The sequence below is a fragment of the Mchenga conophoros genome, linkage group LG18 (assembly GCF_057382185.1).
Source record: "Mchenga conophoros isolate Kocher_MC1m ecotype Shallow Benthic linkage group LG18, M_conophoros_male_GT1.1, whole genome shotgun sequence".
In the NCBI taxonomy this organism is placed as follows: domain Eukaryota; kingdom Metazoa; phylum Chordata; class Actinopteri; order Cichliformes; family Cichlidae; genus Mchenga; species Mchenga conophoros.
In genome coordinates this window covers 27,813,982-27,834,174 of record NC_140543.1, presented here as the reverse complement: position 1 = coordinate 27,834,174, position 20,193 = coordinate 27,813,982, and the positions used below count along the sequence as shown (strand labels likewise).

The window sequence follows — 20,193 nt, the reverse complement described above, 5'->3', positions numbered from 1 at the left end:
ACTATTCAAGTGTATTTATTTAATATATGGATTATTTATACATGTATTGTGCCTATGCTGTTATGTTACTTGTTATTAATTTCAATTAAAATTAAAATTTACTTTAGCACATGTAGTTCGCAACTTTTAGCTATTAAATAACAAATTTCCTTCAAGCCTCTTATCGATAAGTGAGTCATGTTCAGGCTGTTCCTTAAATTGACCCAATTCTGACACACACCTGCCTGCCTTCCAATATCAATTAATTTATCAGCTGCAGTATTAAAGAGGAAGAGCAATAATTCCTTTTCTTGGGTCTGAGATGGACTCTGCTCCCCAGTGTCTCATGACGGGCATACCAATAACAGACTCCGCGAGGTTGTGATGATTGCGGATGGAAGGAAAAGCCTGTGAGTGCCATGCTCCATGCTTTGACTCAGTGTGTCACATTTTTAATCAAGAGGTGAGAGAAATGTCTATATACCGGAGCTGAAGTGAGTGTGAACAGAGCGAAGGCTGAAAATAGGGAGTTTAACCGCTCGCTGAACCACATTTCTGAAATTCATCTTGCCTCGTTTAAGACTGTATTTGATTATGAAACAATCACAGCAACATTATCAGTGATGAGGAGGTAATAAGCTGCAGATTAGTTCCTGTGACATTTGTTATGAGTCACGTTGAGACTTGGCTCTGCTTTCAACTTCCTGAATACCTGCATAAGATGCTGTGAGATTGAATATTTCTGTCCTTTCATCTTTCTGTCTTTGCACCATAGTCTTTGTTCTTCATTTCCGTGGGTAAAATAATGTACACTGTGATTCATATTCCCCACTACACTTTAGCTTCTCTTCTCTGTTAACGCATCTCACAGCCAGACGGTTACAGCCTCGGGGTTGGCTTGTTGCTCAGCTGGGTTTGCCACAGATGTTCTGTTTCTTTTCTAAAAAGGAAAAGAGGTTACAGGTGTTGTTGTTACTTAAGCTTAACTAAAGCAAATGGCTGGTGTCTTTTGAATGCCAAAGCATTGTAAGAGCTGGAATAAATCACTCGCCTTACGCCTCAGAGATGCATTTATGCTGCTTATTATGTTGTACCACAATAAGTCTGAGATTATGTGGTGATTACAAAAAGCTGGAAAGCTATAACCTTCTGTTTTTGGTTATTGTAAAACAACTTACATATAAAAAACCCAAGCATATAATTCAGAAAGTATTTTTGTGCTATAACATTGTTATCCCCAAACAAGCTCCCCGACCTGTACACTGTTTACTCTGCTGCGCTATATCACAGACTGAAAAACTGTCACTTCAGCTCCCTATCCTGTTCTGATTACACTGAGTTCAATCCAGCCACAGCATACAAAGTACCTAAAGACCTGGTCTAGCATAGGGCTCACATATATGTTTTTAAAAAAGCATCATCTTATAAAAAGGAGTAATTGTATAGTCTTCTTTCTGCTCGAGCAGTTATTGTCAAGGTGTGTAGTGGAGAGAATCCAACTGCAAAACACGCATGCAGGTTGAAAATAAAAGTAGGATGAGCGTTTGTTGGCTAAAGCAAAAGTTCAGCAAATACCAAATTCAGAAAAGGGAAAGAAAACAGAACGAGGGGGCGAGTTCAACAGGAAGATCTGACAAAGGAATAAAGGGGATGAACTAGGATTGGATATAAACAGAGGATAGATTACTCAGTGTGACACAGCTGGGTAGATAGAAACATGGCATGGCTATGATAAAGACACAGACGTACAATTTATTTAATCCCTCAATGGTGTAATTCACTTGTCCAAATACTATATTACAATATAATATGTTATATTATATTACTATATTTCCAAATACTATACTATGTATAAATGGTTACTATATACAGCACAATATGTATATAAATCTACATATTAGCCAGTTTTAAGCTATAACATATAACACCACATGTGCAATGTTAACATATGCAACAGATGCAAAACATAAAAAAAGACACTGAAATTTTGTTGAAACAGATACTAAGTGTGATGCAGGTCTTTCACTCTCACTTGTGTTTGCTTTTCAAACCACATTTAACATTTTTAGTCCGTATGCTAGACTGAAAAGAAACCTGTAATCAAAAAGATGCTCTGTGGGAAGTGGTAGTTACTGATTAATTACTGTTCATGTATCTATATAGTTTTAGCGGATAGGTGGAGTTAAGGTCAGCGTTTACCTCAACACAAAGTCACAAAACAGTTTGGCAATCGTAGCACGATCTCACAAAAGATCACACAAACTTCCTTCCCTTACAAAAAAAGTTTGTGTATTCATTCAGACCACACTGAATGGAGAGATTACCCCAAGTTGGAAAGGTGTCACGCTTCGATAGTATTTTCCTTGCTTCAGTGGGAACGTTGCCAGAGTCACAGCACTGAATCTTCAGAGCAGAAGCTGGGATTCGGGTCACCGAAAATGTAACATGTGGCTTCCCGCTGTGTTGCACACTAATGAAATGAAATGCAACCGTAGAAAGAGAAGTGCAAATGAAAGCTTGGATCCTTACAGCATGAGCCTTGTCTCTGCAGCTTCTGCTGTTACAATCTCTTCTGCAGCGGTAATAGGTGTGAATTAACTTCACATCATGCAGAAAATGATAGGCTGACATTTTATCAGCCATCGGCAAATTCTTTATTGCTTTGTTGAAACCGCTCAGAGAGACAAATCGTGACAGGTTGGACCGCACACATTTAGAAACACAAGTGTGTCTATACATGCAAATCAATGTGCAGATAAACATCACTAAACGCGCTCCTAGACCTATAAAGGAATAAGCTCTCAAATTCCTCACATCAGACGTGCTCTGGAAGTTGACATATGAGCCGCATAAAGCTAACAGATGAGGGAACTGTGGAGGCGTTAGATATTCGTGAGGTCAAATCCACCTCCAACTCTGCTTCTCGTGTGCTTACCACATTTGTGTCTCTGACTTCCTTCCTGTAAATACCAAAAACAATCAGAGTCCTAAGATGTGTTTATGAGATGTGTGAAAGTTAACTCTGCTCTGCATTTTTGTAGGTGATGATCCTGTACTTCAATCCCAGTGTGTTTCGATGTATCCTCCTGAGGTGGGTTCGCTTGCTGGGCTTTGCCATCATGTACGGGACCGTCATCCTGAAACTCTACAGGTACCGTAAATAACAGGCCATAAACGGTGGACCCATTAGTTTCTAGACTCCACAATTTGAAGCTGCTTTTTCAATAAGGTGCACATGTAAAGCACAACCACAGACACCACTTATCAGTCCAAAGAGCACGAAATAACACAAGTATAGTCAACCCTTTCTGGCATTTCTATGCCGATGACATTCAGTTGTACATAATAATAATGGATTGCATTTATATAGCGCTTTTCGAGACCCTCAAAGCGCTTTACATTACAATTCCACTATTCATTCACTCTCACGTTCACACACTGGTGGAGGCAAGCTACAGCTGTAGCCACAGCTGCCCTGGGGCAGACTGACAGAAGCGAGGCTGCCATATCGCGCCATCGGCTCTGGTTGCTAGGGTGTCTTGCCCAAGGACACAACGACCAAGACAGACAAAGCTGGGGATCGAACAGGCAACCTTCTGGTTACCAGATGAGCTTCCCAACCCCCTGAACCACGATCGCCTTATGTCTTTTAAGCCTCACCGGATGGATAGGCTGTCCACCCCGCTAGTGCTTAACCACAATTAGTGATTGTCCCACAATCAGTGTTAATTTTGACAGCAAATTTTGCTTTAGTTTTTTTTTTTTTTAGCTTTGGCCATAATATAGCTATCTAAGTTCTTTTAGTTTTAGTTGACTAAATATCATAATAATTGTCATAGACCAAAGCTAAGGTTAATTCAGTTAACTGTAGTGTAAACTGTTGGAGAGTGTTAGTGTTAATGTGCTCTTAACAATGTTATGCCCGTCTGAATGTTATGTTGGAAACAGGTTCCTGTGATGTGGCTAATTGTTAGCGTCTCAGAAAGTGGTCATTAAATGTCCTTGTCATGATAAGTCTGTGGCAGGCAGGACGCAGGACACAAATGCAGGACACTCAAAGGAATAAACTCAAAGAGGCTGCAGAAAAAACTCCACAAACAATAAACTTAACAATAAACAATAAACCGAAAATAGAAACGAATACAAAACACTAGGAAACCTGGAGACAAGAGACTAGGGACGAGGAGCACGGTGGGAAACACACAAAAACACCACAAGGCTTAAATACACAAACTGACAACGAAAGGATGGGGAACAGATGATAACACAACAGGAACAGGAAGCAACACAGACTAAACTCAAGACACGTAAGCTTAACACAGACATCAGACATGGCAACAGGGAGGAAACATAGGCGAGGTACCAGGGCGAAACAGAGACACAGAACAGAAACCAAACCCTAAGAACCAGAAAATCTTAAGAATCAACCTGAAACATAAAATAATAGTAATAAGAATAAAAACCACTGAGTCAACAGATTCAGGACCGTGACGTCCTGATAAAGGCTCTGAATTTCCAAGCATCATGAGGTTATAACATAAACGTTTGTCATGTTATCACGAAATGATTTACAAAACATCTTATTTTTATTGACATGAAATGGGAACTGTGTCCATATGTCCCTGACATTTTCCACGTCATTTTATAAACATCGCACATTTAATAACAGCATTGTTCAATTCAATTCAGTTTTATTTATACAGTGCCAAATCACAACAACAGTTGCTTTACAAGGCACTTAACTGTGTCCTTTAAATTTTAATTTAATTTTACATCAAATTTACATCCACAAAAAACGAATTACACCACATATATAATGACATCATTATGTTGTCTAGCAACCACCTGATGATGGACTAAAATCACAGAGGAAAAAATACTGTAGGCTGGACATGTAGCAGTTTTTCTGAAGGGCGGATTATCTAGAGAGACCAAATCCATTTTTTGTACCAGGCAGAAAAAGTATTATTTTTATGATTGAATTTGGGAAGTTTAACATGGACGTCTGTGGGAAATGACTCATTTTTGGAGCCATCCGCCCATTTGAAGGAAATGCTGTTTTTGGCACTTCTGTGTTGGCTTAATATTTCAATCCTGCTTCCAGTAAACTAAAACCAAAATCACCATTTGAGATGACATTTGCTGTTTGCTTTGTGACTGTTCTATGAAGGATTATGATTAAATAGCAAACCCCTGCGCAACACATGGGCGATATGGAACATACAAATACACACACTTTTGCTACAATCACACTATGATACATTATATTATGACACACAATTCTAATCTCAAATTCAATTCAGTGCTCAGTTGAACTGTCAAAGAAGCAAATATATAAAATTGTGAGATTTGTATAAAATATTTGCACGTGCCTTATAGATGCTGGAACTCACAGTGCTCTATGCAATGTTTATGCAGTTTTATTATGATTGGTTCTTATGTAGGAGGAGATAGGGAACATACAAATACTCTTGGATCATTATAATATGATTTTACTTTAAAACACTAAACTGAAAGCAAAAAATAAAAGTTAAAAAGCCTCTGCCTGTGTTGTTAACTCACCTCATACGTTTTCTTCTCCCGTCCCTTCTTTTCTTCGAGCCTCTCCTGGTCCCCTCCTCTCCCTTACATCCTGTCTCCTCTCCTTCTATTAACTTGCTCATGAGTTAGTCTTAATTTCAATAATTCAGCCATCTTAGTATGCACACACGTGTGCCATCTTGGCACGCATGTGCTTTAGCTTCCTGCTCTTCGGCTCCGGGCTGTGTTACCGAGATGGGAGAAGGAGGTCAAAGGCCGGCCAGAGTGTTCCCTTGGCAAAATTACCAATTTGATTTTTTTCCGAGCTCGCTGAGTGGGAAGTGTGCCCCGGGGGCAAGATCTTCCAGTCCAGGCCCACAGAATATATTAGAGATGAGATAGATTTGTCACAGTCTGGTCCAAAGATAGCACATGAGCAGGGTAAAAAATTGAAACAGACTTTTTTCTATGTCCAGATGGTGATATATGGTGATATAAGAACATGCTGTTGTATATTGTTCCCTACACTGCTGCAACTGATGAGCCTAATATGCTGCATTTTTAGCTCCTTTTACAGATGCAGTAACATCAGGAAGTAATTCACAATAAACTATGTATGCATGATTTCTGTTGGACATGTAAGCACAACTCAAAAATGACAGGGGCCTCCTTTAACAGATCCTTCCTCCCCACTTCCTGTGCTGTCCGCTCTTCCCCCTGAAACTCAAAGGAAATTACAGCATGAATCAAAACCAAACATATTTACCAAGCATGAATGAATTGAACTGATTTAGCAGTTTCTCCCTGCTCATTTTATTTCAAATGAGCATGCTAACATGATCAGCAGCCAGGGGCGTGAGCAGCACTTACATACGATTTCTCTCAGTCGTTTCTGATATTCAGGCTTGTGCCTCACGCTCTCTCCCTGCTCCACACAGGGTGTTAAAGGTGTTCCTGTCCCGCACGGCCCAAAGGACACCTTACATGACCAGCTGGCGGGTCCTGCGGCTGCTGCTAGTCATTCTGCTGGTGGTGCTGTGGTTCCTTGTGGCCTGGACGTCCTCCGTGTGCCAGAATCCGGAGCTGAGTCAGGCTCTCATCGCTGCGGGTCTCACTCCCGAGGGGCTGCAGTTCAGCATGTGTCTGCTGGACCGATGGGACTACATGATGGCAGTCGGTGAGTAAGTTTGTACGGCTTTCCTGTAATTACACACGTCTGACTTTAAGTAAACCCAAATAAGAAACAGCATCGTTTTCCAGATAGAAAGAAAGTGCTACTTACCACTTAACTGGAAGGGGCTTTAGAGCTTACAGTTTAAGTTCAGGCTGCTTGGATAAGCCTTAAGATTAAGTTCAGTTTAGAAACTTTATTTTTAGAAAGAAAAAAAAGCAGCATGTATGTTGATGATAAAACTTGCCCGGCAACAGTAGTCCAGGGGAGAACTGATGTTTTGCTAAATTTAAGTTTGACTTTTAGACATTAAAGAGTAACTTAAAGCAAAAGATCTCAAACATTTTCAACTCAAGCATGTTTCTGAAATCTGTTTTTTGGTATTCAATGCAACATAAAGTTCATCCTAATGATTCACTGTAACATTGTACACAACCTAAATTCATGAAGAAATATACATTTAAATGATGAGTTTATTTTTTAAATATGCAACAGTGCATTTCCACATCTTCATTAGTTGAATTTAGACAGTCCTCTTGCCCGTGTACCCAAAAAGGAGTGGTGTAAAGAAAAGGTATGTCTCCCAACTTTTCTGACCCCATCTTCTGCCTTACTCATAGTGTCAAAATGTCTGTTAATGACCAGATTGTATACCTTTGTTATAATAAAAAATATTTGAGTAAATGAATTGGAAGGAAGCCGTGGTTAGTGAAGGCCCACATGCCCTTGAATGTATGTTACAATAAATCTCTAAAAGACAGATTCTTAAAGCGGGAGGCAGTGATGTGCACCTCACTGAAGCCGGCCTGACAGCAGGGGAGACTAATCTTGTTTGGAAAGAAGGGAATGGATGGATCCCTGAGAGATGCTCGGCCTGTGTGTGAAGACTGATAGACAGGCAGGCAGGGAGAGTGGAAGTGGCAGGAAAGAAGAAGAAAGGAGCCTCTGAAGTATGAAACTTGTAGGGATGTGGGCATCGATGCACAGAGAGTTTTGCACCATCACAGGAGTGGAGAATTTGAGAGAAGGAAACAGGAGGGAGCCTGTAAAGGAAGGACAGTTAAGGATACTCCAGAGACAGGACGGTGGAACTGCTGTGTTTGTATGTTAGCGGTGACAGCCTCTAACAAACACCCTGCTCTGAACAGGCACCGACCGCGGGAATGATTTGCATCCACGCGTGTGTCGGTGTGTATTTAGGGGGAGCGTTCTTGATGAGAAGGGAAATGAGGGAGCCCCGCTGTCTGCTCTGACAGCAGGCATAAACATGCTGCGGTGTGCTGAGGCTCCACTGAAGGACAGGACGCATCCTGCAAAGCTGCTTTGGAGGATTTTAACAACAGTGCGGTTCACGCTCGTGAAAATGAGCCTAATTGCTTTTCTGTGTTTTTTCCCCTTGTCCTGTCATAATTTCGACATGAGAACGCATGTCAGCGCAAAAATGAACATAACATAATATTTTGCGCTAAATTGTGAAGCAAAGCAGAGCTGATGCGAAACATTATCGATTATGTCACCGAGACGCGCTTATTGTAAATCCTCAATTAATCTGTATTATAGTTGGAGTTGTTATCGTTTCCGTCTTGGAAGCAGATCTCCATGCATCCTGATTCAGAGGCTAAGCACTACGCAGTTTATAGAGCGACCTATTCATAAATATTAATGATCTGTAATCACTGTAAAGACTTTAGGGAGTCATATCCCAGTGTGATCTTTGGCATGGGTGTCGGTGCTCTTTCAAACAAGCAGGACGACCTGTGACAGACTTTCAGTTAGAGTTCTCATAAAAAACTAAAAGTATTTTTTATTTGGAAAAATTGGCTTGTTTTTTGTTTTTTTGTTTTTTTTTTTACTGGCAATAAAAGATGCATAATGTTTTGTTCTACTGCAGACAGAGATATATTAGATTGCTCCCAGTCATAATTCCATACCTTCATAATGCAGCAACCCTGTAGAAATCTCGTCCTTCACATTTCAAAATAATTACTATTGATTTTGTAACTGATGTTCTTTAAAATATAATTACACTGACACTTTCAATGATAACGAGCTACTGTAGCCGTGCACAGGTACTGCACTGTATATTCTGTAAAGTGTTGATACTGTGACGGTGGAGACAGCTGGCGTTTTAAATACATCTTTCCAATAAACTGCTGTCGACCCGAGATCAGAGATGAGATGAGATTCAGTGATAGCAGGAATGTGTCACCGTGATGTCGGAGAAGCAGCTCCTTTACAGAGGGGGGAAATCAGCGCAAACATGAGGAAGTCGTGCAAAATTTAAAACTTGTGCATCTTAAATGTCATTATTGCCATAGTAACACAAGAGCCAACCACGGTTCAGAATCATCTTCTGCTAATTTACCTTTCTAGAGAAATGATTTCTGTTTTTGCAATACAAATGCTGTAAAATAGTAACTAAATCAACACCCAGAAGAATAGTTCAAACTTTATCAGGGACACCTGTTCAGCTTTTCACTAATACGAATACTCAATCAGCCAATCACATAGCAACAGTGCATTTAGGCATGAGAATATGACTAAGATGACTTGCTAAAGTTCAATGGGGAAGAAAGGTGATTTAAATGACTTTGAATGTGGTATGGCTGCCGATCTGCTGGGATTTTCCCACTCAACCATCTGCAGGTTTTACAGAGAATGATAAAAAACAGAGTTCTCTGGGTGAAAATGCCTTTCTGATGAAGGGGGTGAGAGGAGAATGGCTGCTTTATGCTGATTAGATGGCAAAGGTAAATCAGATAACAGTAATTCAAATAAGCACTTATTACAACCAAGGTATGCAGAAGAGCATCTCACAGTACAGCAGCAGAAGACCACACCAGGCATCCCTCATCTCAGGTAAGAGTGAAATAGGACAGTGGTAGACTGGAACATGTTGCTAAGTCAACAGATCCACTCCAGCAGAGCATCCCAACATCTTTGGGATGTGATGGAATTGCAGCTGAGAATTCTGCAGCTACCATGTGATGCTATCATGCATTAAAATTTCTGAGTAACAGTAACGTTTCCAATGCATTTCTGAATCTATACCAGAACAAATTAAGGCAAGATGGGATCCAACACTGGTACTAGCAAGGAGTACCTAATGATGTGGTTCATTCTCTTTTTGAGGAAGAGGTGAGACCAAAAAAAAGCATAATAAACAAAGTGAAAACTCATATATGCAAGCTTTTCAGGGCTGACTTACTCTTTTGAGCTCATTCCTGGATTTTTTCTTTTTAAAGCCAGTTTTATTAAAAAAAAAAAAAAAAAAAAAAGGAATTTCAGAAAACAAGCCCCACCATAAGCTGCTCTCTGTGTTGCTGTCGCCCATGGTGGGAGATGCTGCCGTTGGAGGTGGTGAAGTAAAAAGAGACGTCTGGGTCAAAACTCTTAAAAAGCTCCCATGCATTCCTGTGCACCTTTCCCTTCTGCGTGGCCTTTTCACATTCCCTCATACGGCCCTCTTATCTTTTATTACAGTCTCTGCATGTCAGCCCAAAGCCTCCACAGGGTTCTCATTCAGACATTAAGCTGACACATTCAGATGGTGTCAGATTAATGGAAAGGAGTTTGAAGGGAGCTTTAAATTCTCTCTCTCTTTTTTTTCACTAATACTTTAGAGTCTGTGACAAAAAGATTAAGGTTTTGGAAGTTAAATCTTGTACAATTCTGTAAGTGTAGAAAGGTTAGCCTGGTGGTGTCCAACCAACCTTTAGAGCTCGGTGTTTGTTTAACGTGTTGTTTCTTATTTCGCTTAAACCATGCACAGACGCAAAAATAACAATCGATTTTGGTTTCAGTGGGTGTTCTGCCTTTTTGTCACAGTCTAACATCAGGGCTTACTTTTTCAGTGTAGCCGAGCAAATCAAAAAAAATAACCCACCCACACGTAAACAACACAAATTTCAGTTTTTTAGGGGGGGGTTTTGTATAAATTTCACAACTGAAATATTCATGTTTGATTGGTGAGCTTAGGGTGGGCTGGAAGGCACTTTAGTTGTTTTCTTTTCCTACTTTTTGTCTTTATGCTTGGGTTGGCTAATTGCCTCCTGGTTCCAGCTTCGTGAGGAAGGTATCGACCCTCTAACCTCACTCATAGAAAGAAAGCAAATTAGATCATTTCCCAAAATATTGGACGATTGCTTAAAGGTTTTAGGGTAAGTTTAGTATATTGTGCTGTCAAAAGACAACTGTCAGCTACAGCGGATGAATTTCATACAATATATGACCTCTCCTGTTTTAGGTGGCAAATAGAAACTAAAATTCAAACATTTTTGTGTCTTTTGTTGCTCAGCTGAGTTCCTGTTCCTGCTGTGGGGCGTGTACCTGTGCTACGCTGTCCGCACCGTACCCTCGGCTTTTCACGAGCCACGTTACATGGCCGTAGCCATCTACAATGAGCTCCTCATATCGGCCATCTTCCACATTATCAGGTGGGTGGAGAAAATTTGATGGAACCAGCATGGGTGGGCATGATCAAGGGGGTGGGGGGTGAGAGAAAGAGATATGCTGATGTGAATGCCTCAATTATGCTCTCTTGTATACTGAATGAAAGAGAGAAAAGAAAAGAGGAAAATGTGGGAACAGAAGGTACAAGAGACACATGAAACAGAGCTAAGAATGCGGAACAATCGAGCATCTTACCCTGACTTGATGAAAATCTCGCTGAGAGTAATAAGGAGATGGCACAAACAGTGGCACAGAGCTTAATGACTTTACCCCTTTGTACAGCACAACCTGTTTAATCATAATCACAGAGATATTTGTCTGTTAGAGCGCCTTTCACAACTGCAGAGCATGTCAGATGAGAGTTCAGCCGCCCCCCTTCATCAGGGAAATGAACAGTGTTACGGCAGGGTAAGCCAGTTGAAAGGAGGTGAATAAAAAATGTCTTCCCCAAGCAGAGACACAGCCTACATGTACTGTTCCAGTGCCTAAAATAAACTCTGTGCCCCGCCACTGACTGTGCCTGCCGCTCTTTCTGTGTCTTACAGAGGTGGGATGTGGCTCAATTTTCTGAATATTTTAGATCTTCCCTTTCATTTAGCAGTTGTCTTATAATTTCTTAAAAATACCTTGAAGTTACTCAGCCTAAGGTTTAATGCATTCTACAATAGGCTGTCCTGGTGGAAGTTTTCCATCTCTCCATGGAGCCTTTTAGCATGTTTTACAGCATTTATTGTTTTGGCGTTCCAGATTCATTGGTGTCATTTTCACCACTTTCATATGACAGATTTACCAGGCAGCTAGGTCAGAAGAAGCAGCAGGCCTAAAAAACTTTCTTAAGGTCATGGCCTTCAGAAACGATACAGCAAAACCTGACACAGGACCCGAGAGAGGCACTGAAGCCTCATCAGAAATAGTCTCAGTGGAAGGGTGGCTGTCAAGAAGCCATTCCTAAAGAAGGGAAACGGGGAGTAAAGATGGAGATATGCCAAATTTGGCAAGAACTGGGCTTAAAATCAGTGGCAACAGATCTCAGGGAGTGATGAATTCGAATGTTTAATTTTTGGTTCAAATTGTTGTCAGTACATACAGACAGGGCCAGGCACAACAGACAGGTAGAGCAGTGAGTGTCTACAGCCATCTGTGAAACACGATGGAGGCTCTGTCATGGTTTTTGACTGCATTTCAGCCAGTGGTGTTGGGCTTCTTGTCAATAATTTCACTAGCTGGGACCATATCCTAAGTTACGATGAGCGATGATGGATGAGGGACCATGTACTGGTGCTGCGGTTTGGGGAAGGCCTTGAAGGGGACTGGCAGCGGCTCCCGGGCCGGGCAGATCCCCATGTACTAACCAGAAGTGAATGAAAGGAAGAAGAATGGAAAGGAGGAAATGGGGGGCATGAAAATGAGGACAGCAGGTATTGGCGAAGGAGGCATTTATGGACTGAAACCGGAAGGGGCATGAATGAGGTGTGGTACCGCTCCTGACATTCAGATGATATCTCCACTTAATCAAAATTGATAGAATTATTAAAAATAGCAAGAGCTTCATTTTTCACTGCAATGCAGTAAAAGCACAACTGGATGGAGGAAGACAGACTGGAGCAGGAGTGGCCTCAATAGAGCCCAGAGCTCAACATTACTGAAGCAGTGTGGGACGATCTTGATAGAGAACAGAACAAAAGGCAGCGAACATCCAAAGAACTGCAGAGAAGGTGATCGGCTGTCCACTCTCCTTCCTGGACTTAATTGCCTGCTCAAGAAGTCTCCCCAGAGCCAGGGCAATCATAAAGGACCACCTCCATCCTAACCACCACCTCTTCAACATCCTGCCCTCTGGAAAAAGGTTCAGATCCATCAGGTGCAAAACCAACAGACTAAAGAACAGCTTCTTCCCGTGGGCTGTCAGAACTTTTAATGCAAAATAAAAGTGTGAACAGACTTCTCCAACACATCCACTCTGACGCTGCTATTGATCAACTATGTGCAATATCTCACTCTTTCCATGTCTGTGCAATATTTTTGGTCTTGTGCAATATTTTGGTCTCAGTGGAATTACCATCCCTACCCTAAATGACCATAGCCCCTCCAGCCTTATTTATTTATTTATTTATTTATTTATTATATAACTGCCCTTGTATACACCCCCACAAGGTTTCTTTTTCAATGTTTCTTACGCCTACACCATGTATATAGTTCATTCACATATATGTACACATATATACTGTTTGTTTTTTTCACCTCGTTGTATATTGTTTTCCCTTCTTTACTTTTGCACCTTTGTGGTCCAGCTACCCAATTTCACTGTGCAAGGAACAATAAAAAGCTCTAAACCTAAGTCTACTGAAAGAAATGACAGGAACACTTGACTAAGAGAGTTCAGGCTGTGTTATAGAATAAAGGTGCTCATATCAAATATTGACTTCTTTCATTGGTTTCTCAAATATAAGTGATGCACTGTAAAGCAGCAGAAAAAGCACCGGTGAACATGTTCCTGTGTTACTTCTGGAGCATTTAGCTAACACTTTGTTGCTTTAACAACCAGTTTTGGCTTGTGGCCTCCATCAGGGTCATCACATCGACACCCGGTGAAGGCCAAAATGTGTTGGTCAAGGAATAAAGCTGTTGTGTACACTGTAGGTGCTGCTGGAGCTTTGACCTCACAAGGCTCCAAAGCGAAGAACATTTTCGTCAGTCCTGCTGCAGCAGAAATAAAACTGCTTTTACAGAGAGCCCGCAGGAGCCTCGGGCAAAACATTCCATTTGTCACACATTCTCCGATAAAACTGTTTCTGATTGAATATTCTTTCATTTGGGCGGCAGTCTATTGTGCTCCGTGGTACAAGGAGGAAAAGATCACATCCTCTTAATCTGTTGAGAAACTGAAAAGTCCACTGGGTACACCTTCATCAGCTCTGGGAAACTTATGAATCAAGCTGTTCTCATTTGCTGGAGAATAAAACATTGTGAGCTTTTGTGAGTGTTTTTTCCCCTTTTTCTTTTCCTTTTTTTGAGTCTATATGCTGCTGCAGTCCAGAGATAAGGCTGGAGTTGTTCGATATATTGTGTGTGTGTGTGTGTGTGTGTGTGTGTGTGTGTGTGTGTGAGTTGGGACACAGAAAACAGACACGTGCTATTCTTTTGGACTAATTCTAATGTGAATCATGATTGGGATTATTATGACAAAAGATAATGAGCCAATGAATTGTGAACCACCTTGGTGGATTTCTAAACAATGTCAAACACACACGTTCAAGTATTTAATGCCTTTCACACTTTTTTTTACTCACAATGCACTTGACTCATCTTGATACCGCTTAAATAATTTCATTGATTTATCTGTCATGGTGTCTAGCTTTGATTGCTTGCGGAAAATTGGTGCCAAAATGCTGCTACTTAGATCCTCTTGTTAGGCTTTTGTGCACTATTCACGTTCTCCAACAATAATGGGAGCAATCAGCCATGCTGGTTCTTGTGAATACGATACTGACTATGATTTAAAACGGTCTTAATAAACGGGAATGATGACATGAAGCTTTTAAAAGGGACCACAAGCTACCAGAATTGCTTCTGTGTGCTTTGACATAGTTTCTGTGTGCTGTCACTGGTGACAAAAATGGGACTTGGCACTTTCATGTAAAATGAAATGATTTGGTGTTCTGTTGACGGCGACAGAAAACAATGTTTCTCCTCTGTGCTGTGAACTTTTAGAGAAACTTCTCAAAGCAGCGTGGGAAAACTTGGAAACAGTAATGAATGATTAAAAAACATGCACGCACACAAGCGTCACCGTTATGTTACACTGGTTTATGTTAACTCATTAATGCTAATTAACAACCAAGACAAAGTTGACAATTTTTCCCGCTGGCTATAATTGCCTGTCGCCTGTGGATCTCCAGCATGAAGCATCCAAAGCCTTCAAAAGCAGTATTGGCTGCAGAGATCTTTCATATCTGCACAAGTCGCCTTTTAAAAAGAGCCAGCTTCTTTCCAGCAAACAGACGCTTTTATAATTTTCCCTCAGTTGTGCGTTTATCCCTGTGTTTACAGTGCGGGGAATGCCTCGGGTTGTGGTACATTCAATTCTGTTCTCGCTGTCCAGTGAGTGACTAAATGCTGCTTTTTTACGTGTGTCTGAGCGTATTTTACAGATGTGCCGAGCACTCTGGCTGCTGGTGAGTCTGCAGAATTTCTCCCGTTGATGTTTTTTCTATTCTGCAGGTTCTCTCTGGTGCCGGGACTGCACCCAGACTGGATGCTCATGTTGTTCTTTGCTCACACTCACCTGACTGTGTCTGTGACTCTGGCCCTGCTGCTGATACCTAAGGTGAATACTTCATTGTTGTGACTTGCAGATCTCACCAGTTATGAGTTTCATGGGCTTTGTGTTAATGATCAACAAAACATTCAGCAAATAAATACAAATTTTAAAAATATTAATAATAATCTAGGGCTTTAGCACCAAGCTCCTCATTAAAAACATATAAAAAGTGTATTTCACATATTAAATATGCAGTGGGATTTTTACTGACAGAAGAAGGAGTCAGCACATAAGTTAAAATTAGCACTTTTTTAACTTATGTGCTGATCACAGGATTAATTCGAGGTACATTTTCCACGACTATTTTCAGTTAAATCTATTATCCAAATGATTCTATGACAGCGTGAGAGAGAAAGAGCTGCCTGACGCTGGACAGTATGTTTGGCCTCAGGAGCTTTCATAATCTTGTCATTTCACTGGGCCCAGCACAGATTCAAGACAGCCCCATAACACAGCTGAGCCTCCTCGATGTTTTAAAATGGGGCGGATGTTGTTTTATCTCCAAGCTTAATTTGACAGCACAGCTCCTATTGCTTCCCTTGATAAACCACAAACCCTGGTCATGGTGAAACATGGTCTTGGAGACCCCTACTGCAGGAGAACCTACCACAGAGGTGATTTAAGGCAGTCGGGCAGATGTCCGTTTGCAAATGTCCAAAATGTGCAATATGCAGTCAAGAAACTTAATGAAGGTGTACCTGAAATAGAAACACAGGGTGAGTCTGAAGATGGACTAACACTTTTGTAATATGGAGCTTGACTAAGGGAGTAGTTCCCCTCTAATTAAGTGGACCCTTCTTATTCTAGCAAGTCTACCTTTACATATGTGTAGGTGAACATTATTACTAGGGATGGGGATGTAGGGATGGGTACTTGATACTCCCTTCACCCTGGCCAAAAAGGCTAAAATGACCAAAGAAAAAGTGGAAAACAGCTAAAAATGAGAGGTTTTTGGACAAAGTTTGTGTTTTTTCCATTGATTAAGCACTGCTTCCAGCCAAGAGCGATACCATAAATCCCCTATAGCTGCAGAAAAGGCTAACATTGTTATCTTTTTACAAAAAAACAGCTGAACATGAGAGGTTTTTGGACAAAGTGTGTGGTCTCCATTCTTTAAGCACCGGTTCGAGCACCGTTTATGCACCGGCACCGTTTCAAAAGTACCAGTTTGGTACTGGTATCGGATAGAACCAAAACGATACCCATCCCTAATTATTACATTGTAATTTCAAATAAAAGACACATAAAAATTCTATTTAATTACAGTGTAACAACATCCTTAGTGGCAGGTTACGGTGGTTGTGAGCCGAGCCATAAGCCTGTCGACATGGCAACAGATGACCCCTAGTTTCTTTGTGGCGTTTCCACACTAGATTTTGTGTGATGTGAAGCAGTGTTACGTCCCATCATATTTTTTTATCAAGCTTCTATCATGCCTGCTCTGGCGGGGCTCTACCCCAGAGGTCAGCTGCTTTATGCTTTGACATTTTTTATTCCTCTCTTTTTTTCCTCCACCAGCAACACTTAAACTTCTTAATAATATTAGCAGTTGGGGTCACAACAATATCAGGCTGCTTTTAGATAGTTCTGTAACCTTTACCTCAGTCATGAACGCCTGGCAGTAAATTCCTTCCTTATCTCTTTAGAAATGTCTTTTCTTTCTCCCGTCCATGCTCACTGTCATGCACATGAAATTTTCCAATTAACGCAGTGTTCACATACATGACATGATGCTAGCACTGGTAATACTAAAAACTACAGACTGCTTGACTGATTTTAGGTCTGAGCTCCTCAGCTGTAACAGTAAATGTGTAAAGGGCATTTTGGAGATTTATCTTCCTTGTTTGTTGTTCTGCAAACCAAAGAGATCAAGAAATTGTACAGCAGATGAATAGACTTTTAACGATCCTCATTTCAGAACATTTTTTGGACAAAGCCAGACCATTCATCCAGTAAAGTCCAACTTTTGTTTTGTATACCGCATGTATTGTGGGACACACAAGAGTAGCTTCAATTGGGAAAACAAAAATCTCTTCAGTGGTCTGTACATTTTTCTCATTATGCTGAGAGCTAGTGCACTTAAATGGGTAAGTGTAAAGACTCTAATATATTCAGTGAGCGCAGAATAGATTTTGAGGCACCCAAATGAACTTGTGCAGTGTACAGCTGAAACATTAGCCGTGCGCTGAATGTGTCGTTTCTTAGCTTGGGTGTAAGTGCGACTTATTTACTGGGAAAGCATTCCAGCGTTACAGAGTGATTTCCACTGTGGCCACTGCTGCATTGTAGCTTGTACACAAAACACTTCATTAATCATCTTAAGTTCCTTTGTTATTAGCAATGGGCAAACACACAGATGTACACAGGCACGTTTGCTACCATTACCTTAAACTCAATCAAACTGCGTTAGCGGTTATTGTAATTTGGCTCAGCGCTCTCACGGGTATCTTTATGTGCGATCTCTCAAGTCTGATGGAAAACATTTAATTCTCCTGCAGTGTGAGAAATGAAATACACCATCAACACTCTCTGTTCTTTCTTAATTAGGCACCTCAGAAGTGCAAGTGAGTCGAGTACACCGGGATAATTAAGCACAATGGGAGGACGTTAATCTCAAACTGCATCTGTTCTTCAAACTGGGCTAAATATTTGGCCTTTCGCCATCCCTAAATTTGTTATTCAAACAAAGTTAAACAATTTGAGCATGAAAATCAAGGTGCAATCTATCATTTATTTACTGAATCATTGGAATATTGCAGCCCTAATGTGCTTTCTGCAGGAAGGAATCACATATGAGGAGGAGATTACTGCCTGCATACACTGAACCGTATACATTTGAACTGGTTAGGCACAATTTGCACAGTTGCATTAGATTAAAATAATAATCAATAGCAAGATAAAATATACTGCAGTACTTTTGGAGCTATTTATCTTTTTTTATAGTTGTTTTCTTTATTGGGGTTTTTAATCTAAACTTTTGATAGTTTTGCTGTCGACAGATAGAAATTTCAATTATAAAATAACTGACTTCAGTAACAAAATTAAAGTTAAAATTCGAGTAAAAGATCTACTAAATTAGTGCAATATAATGCTCACTAAATGTCTTTAGTGAGCATTATATTGTGGACAACCTCTATAGCCAGCATGTCACATGATAACTTTTTGTTTCACTGATTTCGTTTTATAACCTTGTTCTTGATCTGTTTCAGTTCCTGTACAAAGGGACGCAGGCGAGAGACGATATAGCCACCGAAGCGTACGAGGAGGAGCTAGACATAGGAAGATCTGGCTCCTACCTCAACAACAGCATCACCTCGGCCTGGAGCGAGCACAGTTTGGACCCAGAGGATATACGGGTAAAGCGGCCTTGTTGATCATTGTCAGATATCTCCCCATTAAGTCAGAATGCAACATATATTTTTAATGGGGCACCTTCTGTCTTACTCTTCATGTCTGGTGTTCCACGGTTTAGTCAGAAATCACAGCACATGTGTTAGACCACGCTCACATTACCTTTTGGTTTGTAAATGTCCAATCTTAAGCCTGGTGCATGGCCTGTGAAACTGGGTGAGACCACATTTGGACAAAAAGGTCAAGTTGAGCTAACATAAGTCCAACCTGATTAAACTGGTTAACAACTGCAACCATCATTCTCTGCAACAATAACTGAGAAACTTGGAAGAAAAACATACTAAAGGGTACTTAGCAGAAAACCTAAACAGCCTACTTGTACCCCTTTGAGTACGACTAAACACACATTTGAGGAAACTGTATACACATACTGGAGCTGTCAGTTAAAGGGTAGGGGCTGCCTAAACATACTGTAATTGGATCAGAGTGACATTAAATGGGTCCATAACTTACAAAATGAGCACTATGATGTATTGAAGAAGACTTAAAATGAGCTGCTGAGACTGTAAGTGTATCAATAAAATGTTTAGTGATGTTCAACTGATTAACTTAACAAAATATTTCTCAACATCAAAACAGTCGGACCACAGTTGTCTCCCCATTTGAAATAATGTGGGTTTAAAGAACTTCAGAAATGGCTTCATTTTGTTTAGGTCTGAACACTTTGTCCATCTTTCATAAGCACAGTTTCTTCCAAATATGTACACTTTCCCTTAAGCGATTCCCTTAAGATATTGCCAGTGAAGAGTGAAACAGGCAACATATGGTTGGAAGCCATTACCAGGTGGCCCTGGTTTCTCTTTCAGCAACGTTTCAATGTTTTTGTTTAAAAAGAAGGAGTTTTCTGTCATTGTACACCTGCTCAGGCCCACAAGTTCATTTTTGGCAACCACACAACTATTACCTAAAGTCAGAAGTAAGTGAGTGTTGTAATAAATTATGATTTAAGACTTTTTTTTTTTTTAATTTTAGGACGAGTTGAAGAAGTTGTACGCCCAGCTGGAAGTCTACAAATGTAAGAAGATGCTTGCCAACAACCCTCACCTTCAAAAGAAGCGCAACTCCAAAAAGGGTCTGGGTCGCTCGCTGATGAAACGGATAACAGAGATCCCAGAGACTATGCACCTGCACCGGCAGTGCAGTCGTGATGATGGCAGCGAACACGGCAGCAACCGCAGCACCTTGAGGAGAAATCCCTTTGAGCCGAGCCACCACGGTAAGCCCCGGCTGTAGCATGGAAATGAAGAGAGCCAATTAGTCATTTCAAAGGAAAATATTGTGAGAGCCTGCATGCTTTTTTTCCAACTATGCTTTCCTAAACTTAATGTAACGTGTATTA

General features: G+C 40.7%; 1 protein-coding gene across 1 annotated transcript in view; it reads left to right on the top strand.

Annotated features, from left to right (window-relative positions):
• The window catches only part of gpr158b (G protein-coupled receptor 158b), an 87,948-nt gene that overhangs the window by 60,967 nt on the left and 6,788 nt on the right, over nucleotides 1-20,193 (top strand). Inside the window, exons 7-12 of the mRNA XM_085254740.1 lie at nucleotides 3,021-3,130; nucleotides 6,438-6,676; nucleotides 10,968-11,106; nucleotides 15,344-15,449; nucleotides 18,653-18,799; nucleotides 19,827-20,070. Coding sequence (XP_085110866.1) covers nucleotides 3,021-3,130; nucleotides 6,438-6,676; nucleotides 10,968-11,106; nucleotides 15,344-15,449; nucleotides 18,653-18,799; nucleotides 19,827-20,070 — 985 coding nt within the window. The remainder of the gene's footprint in view (nucleotides 1-3,020; nucleotides 3,131-6,437; nucleotides 6,677-10,967; nucleotides 11,107-15,343; nucleotides 15,450-18,652; nucleotides 18,800-19,826; nucleotides 20,071-20,193) is intronic.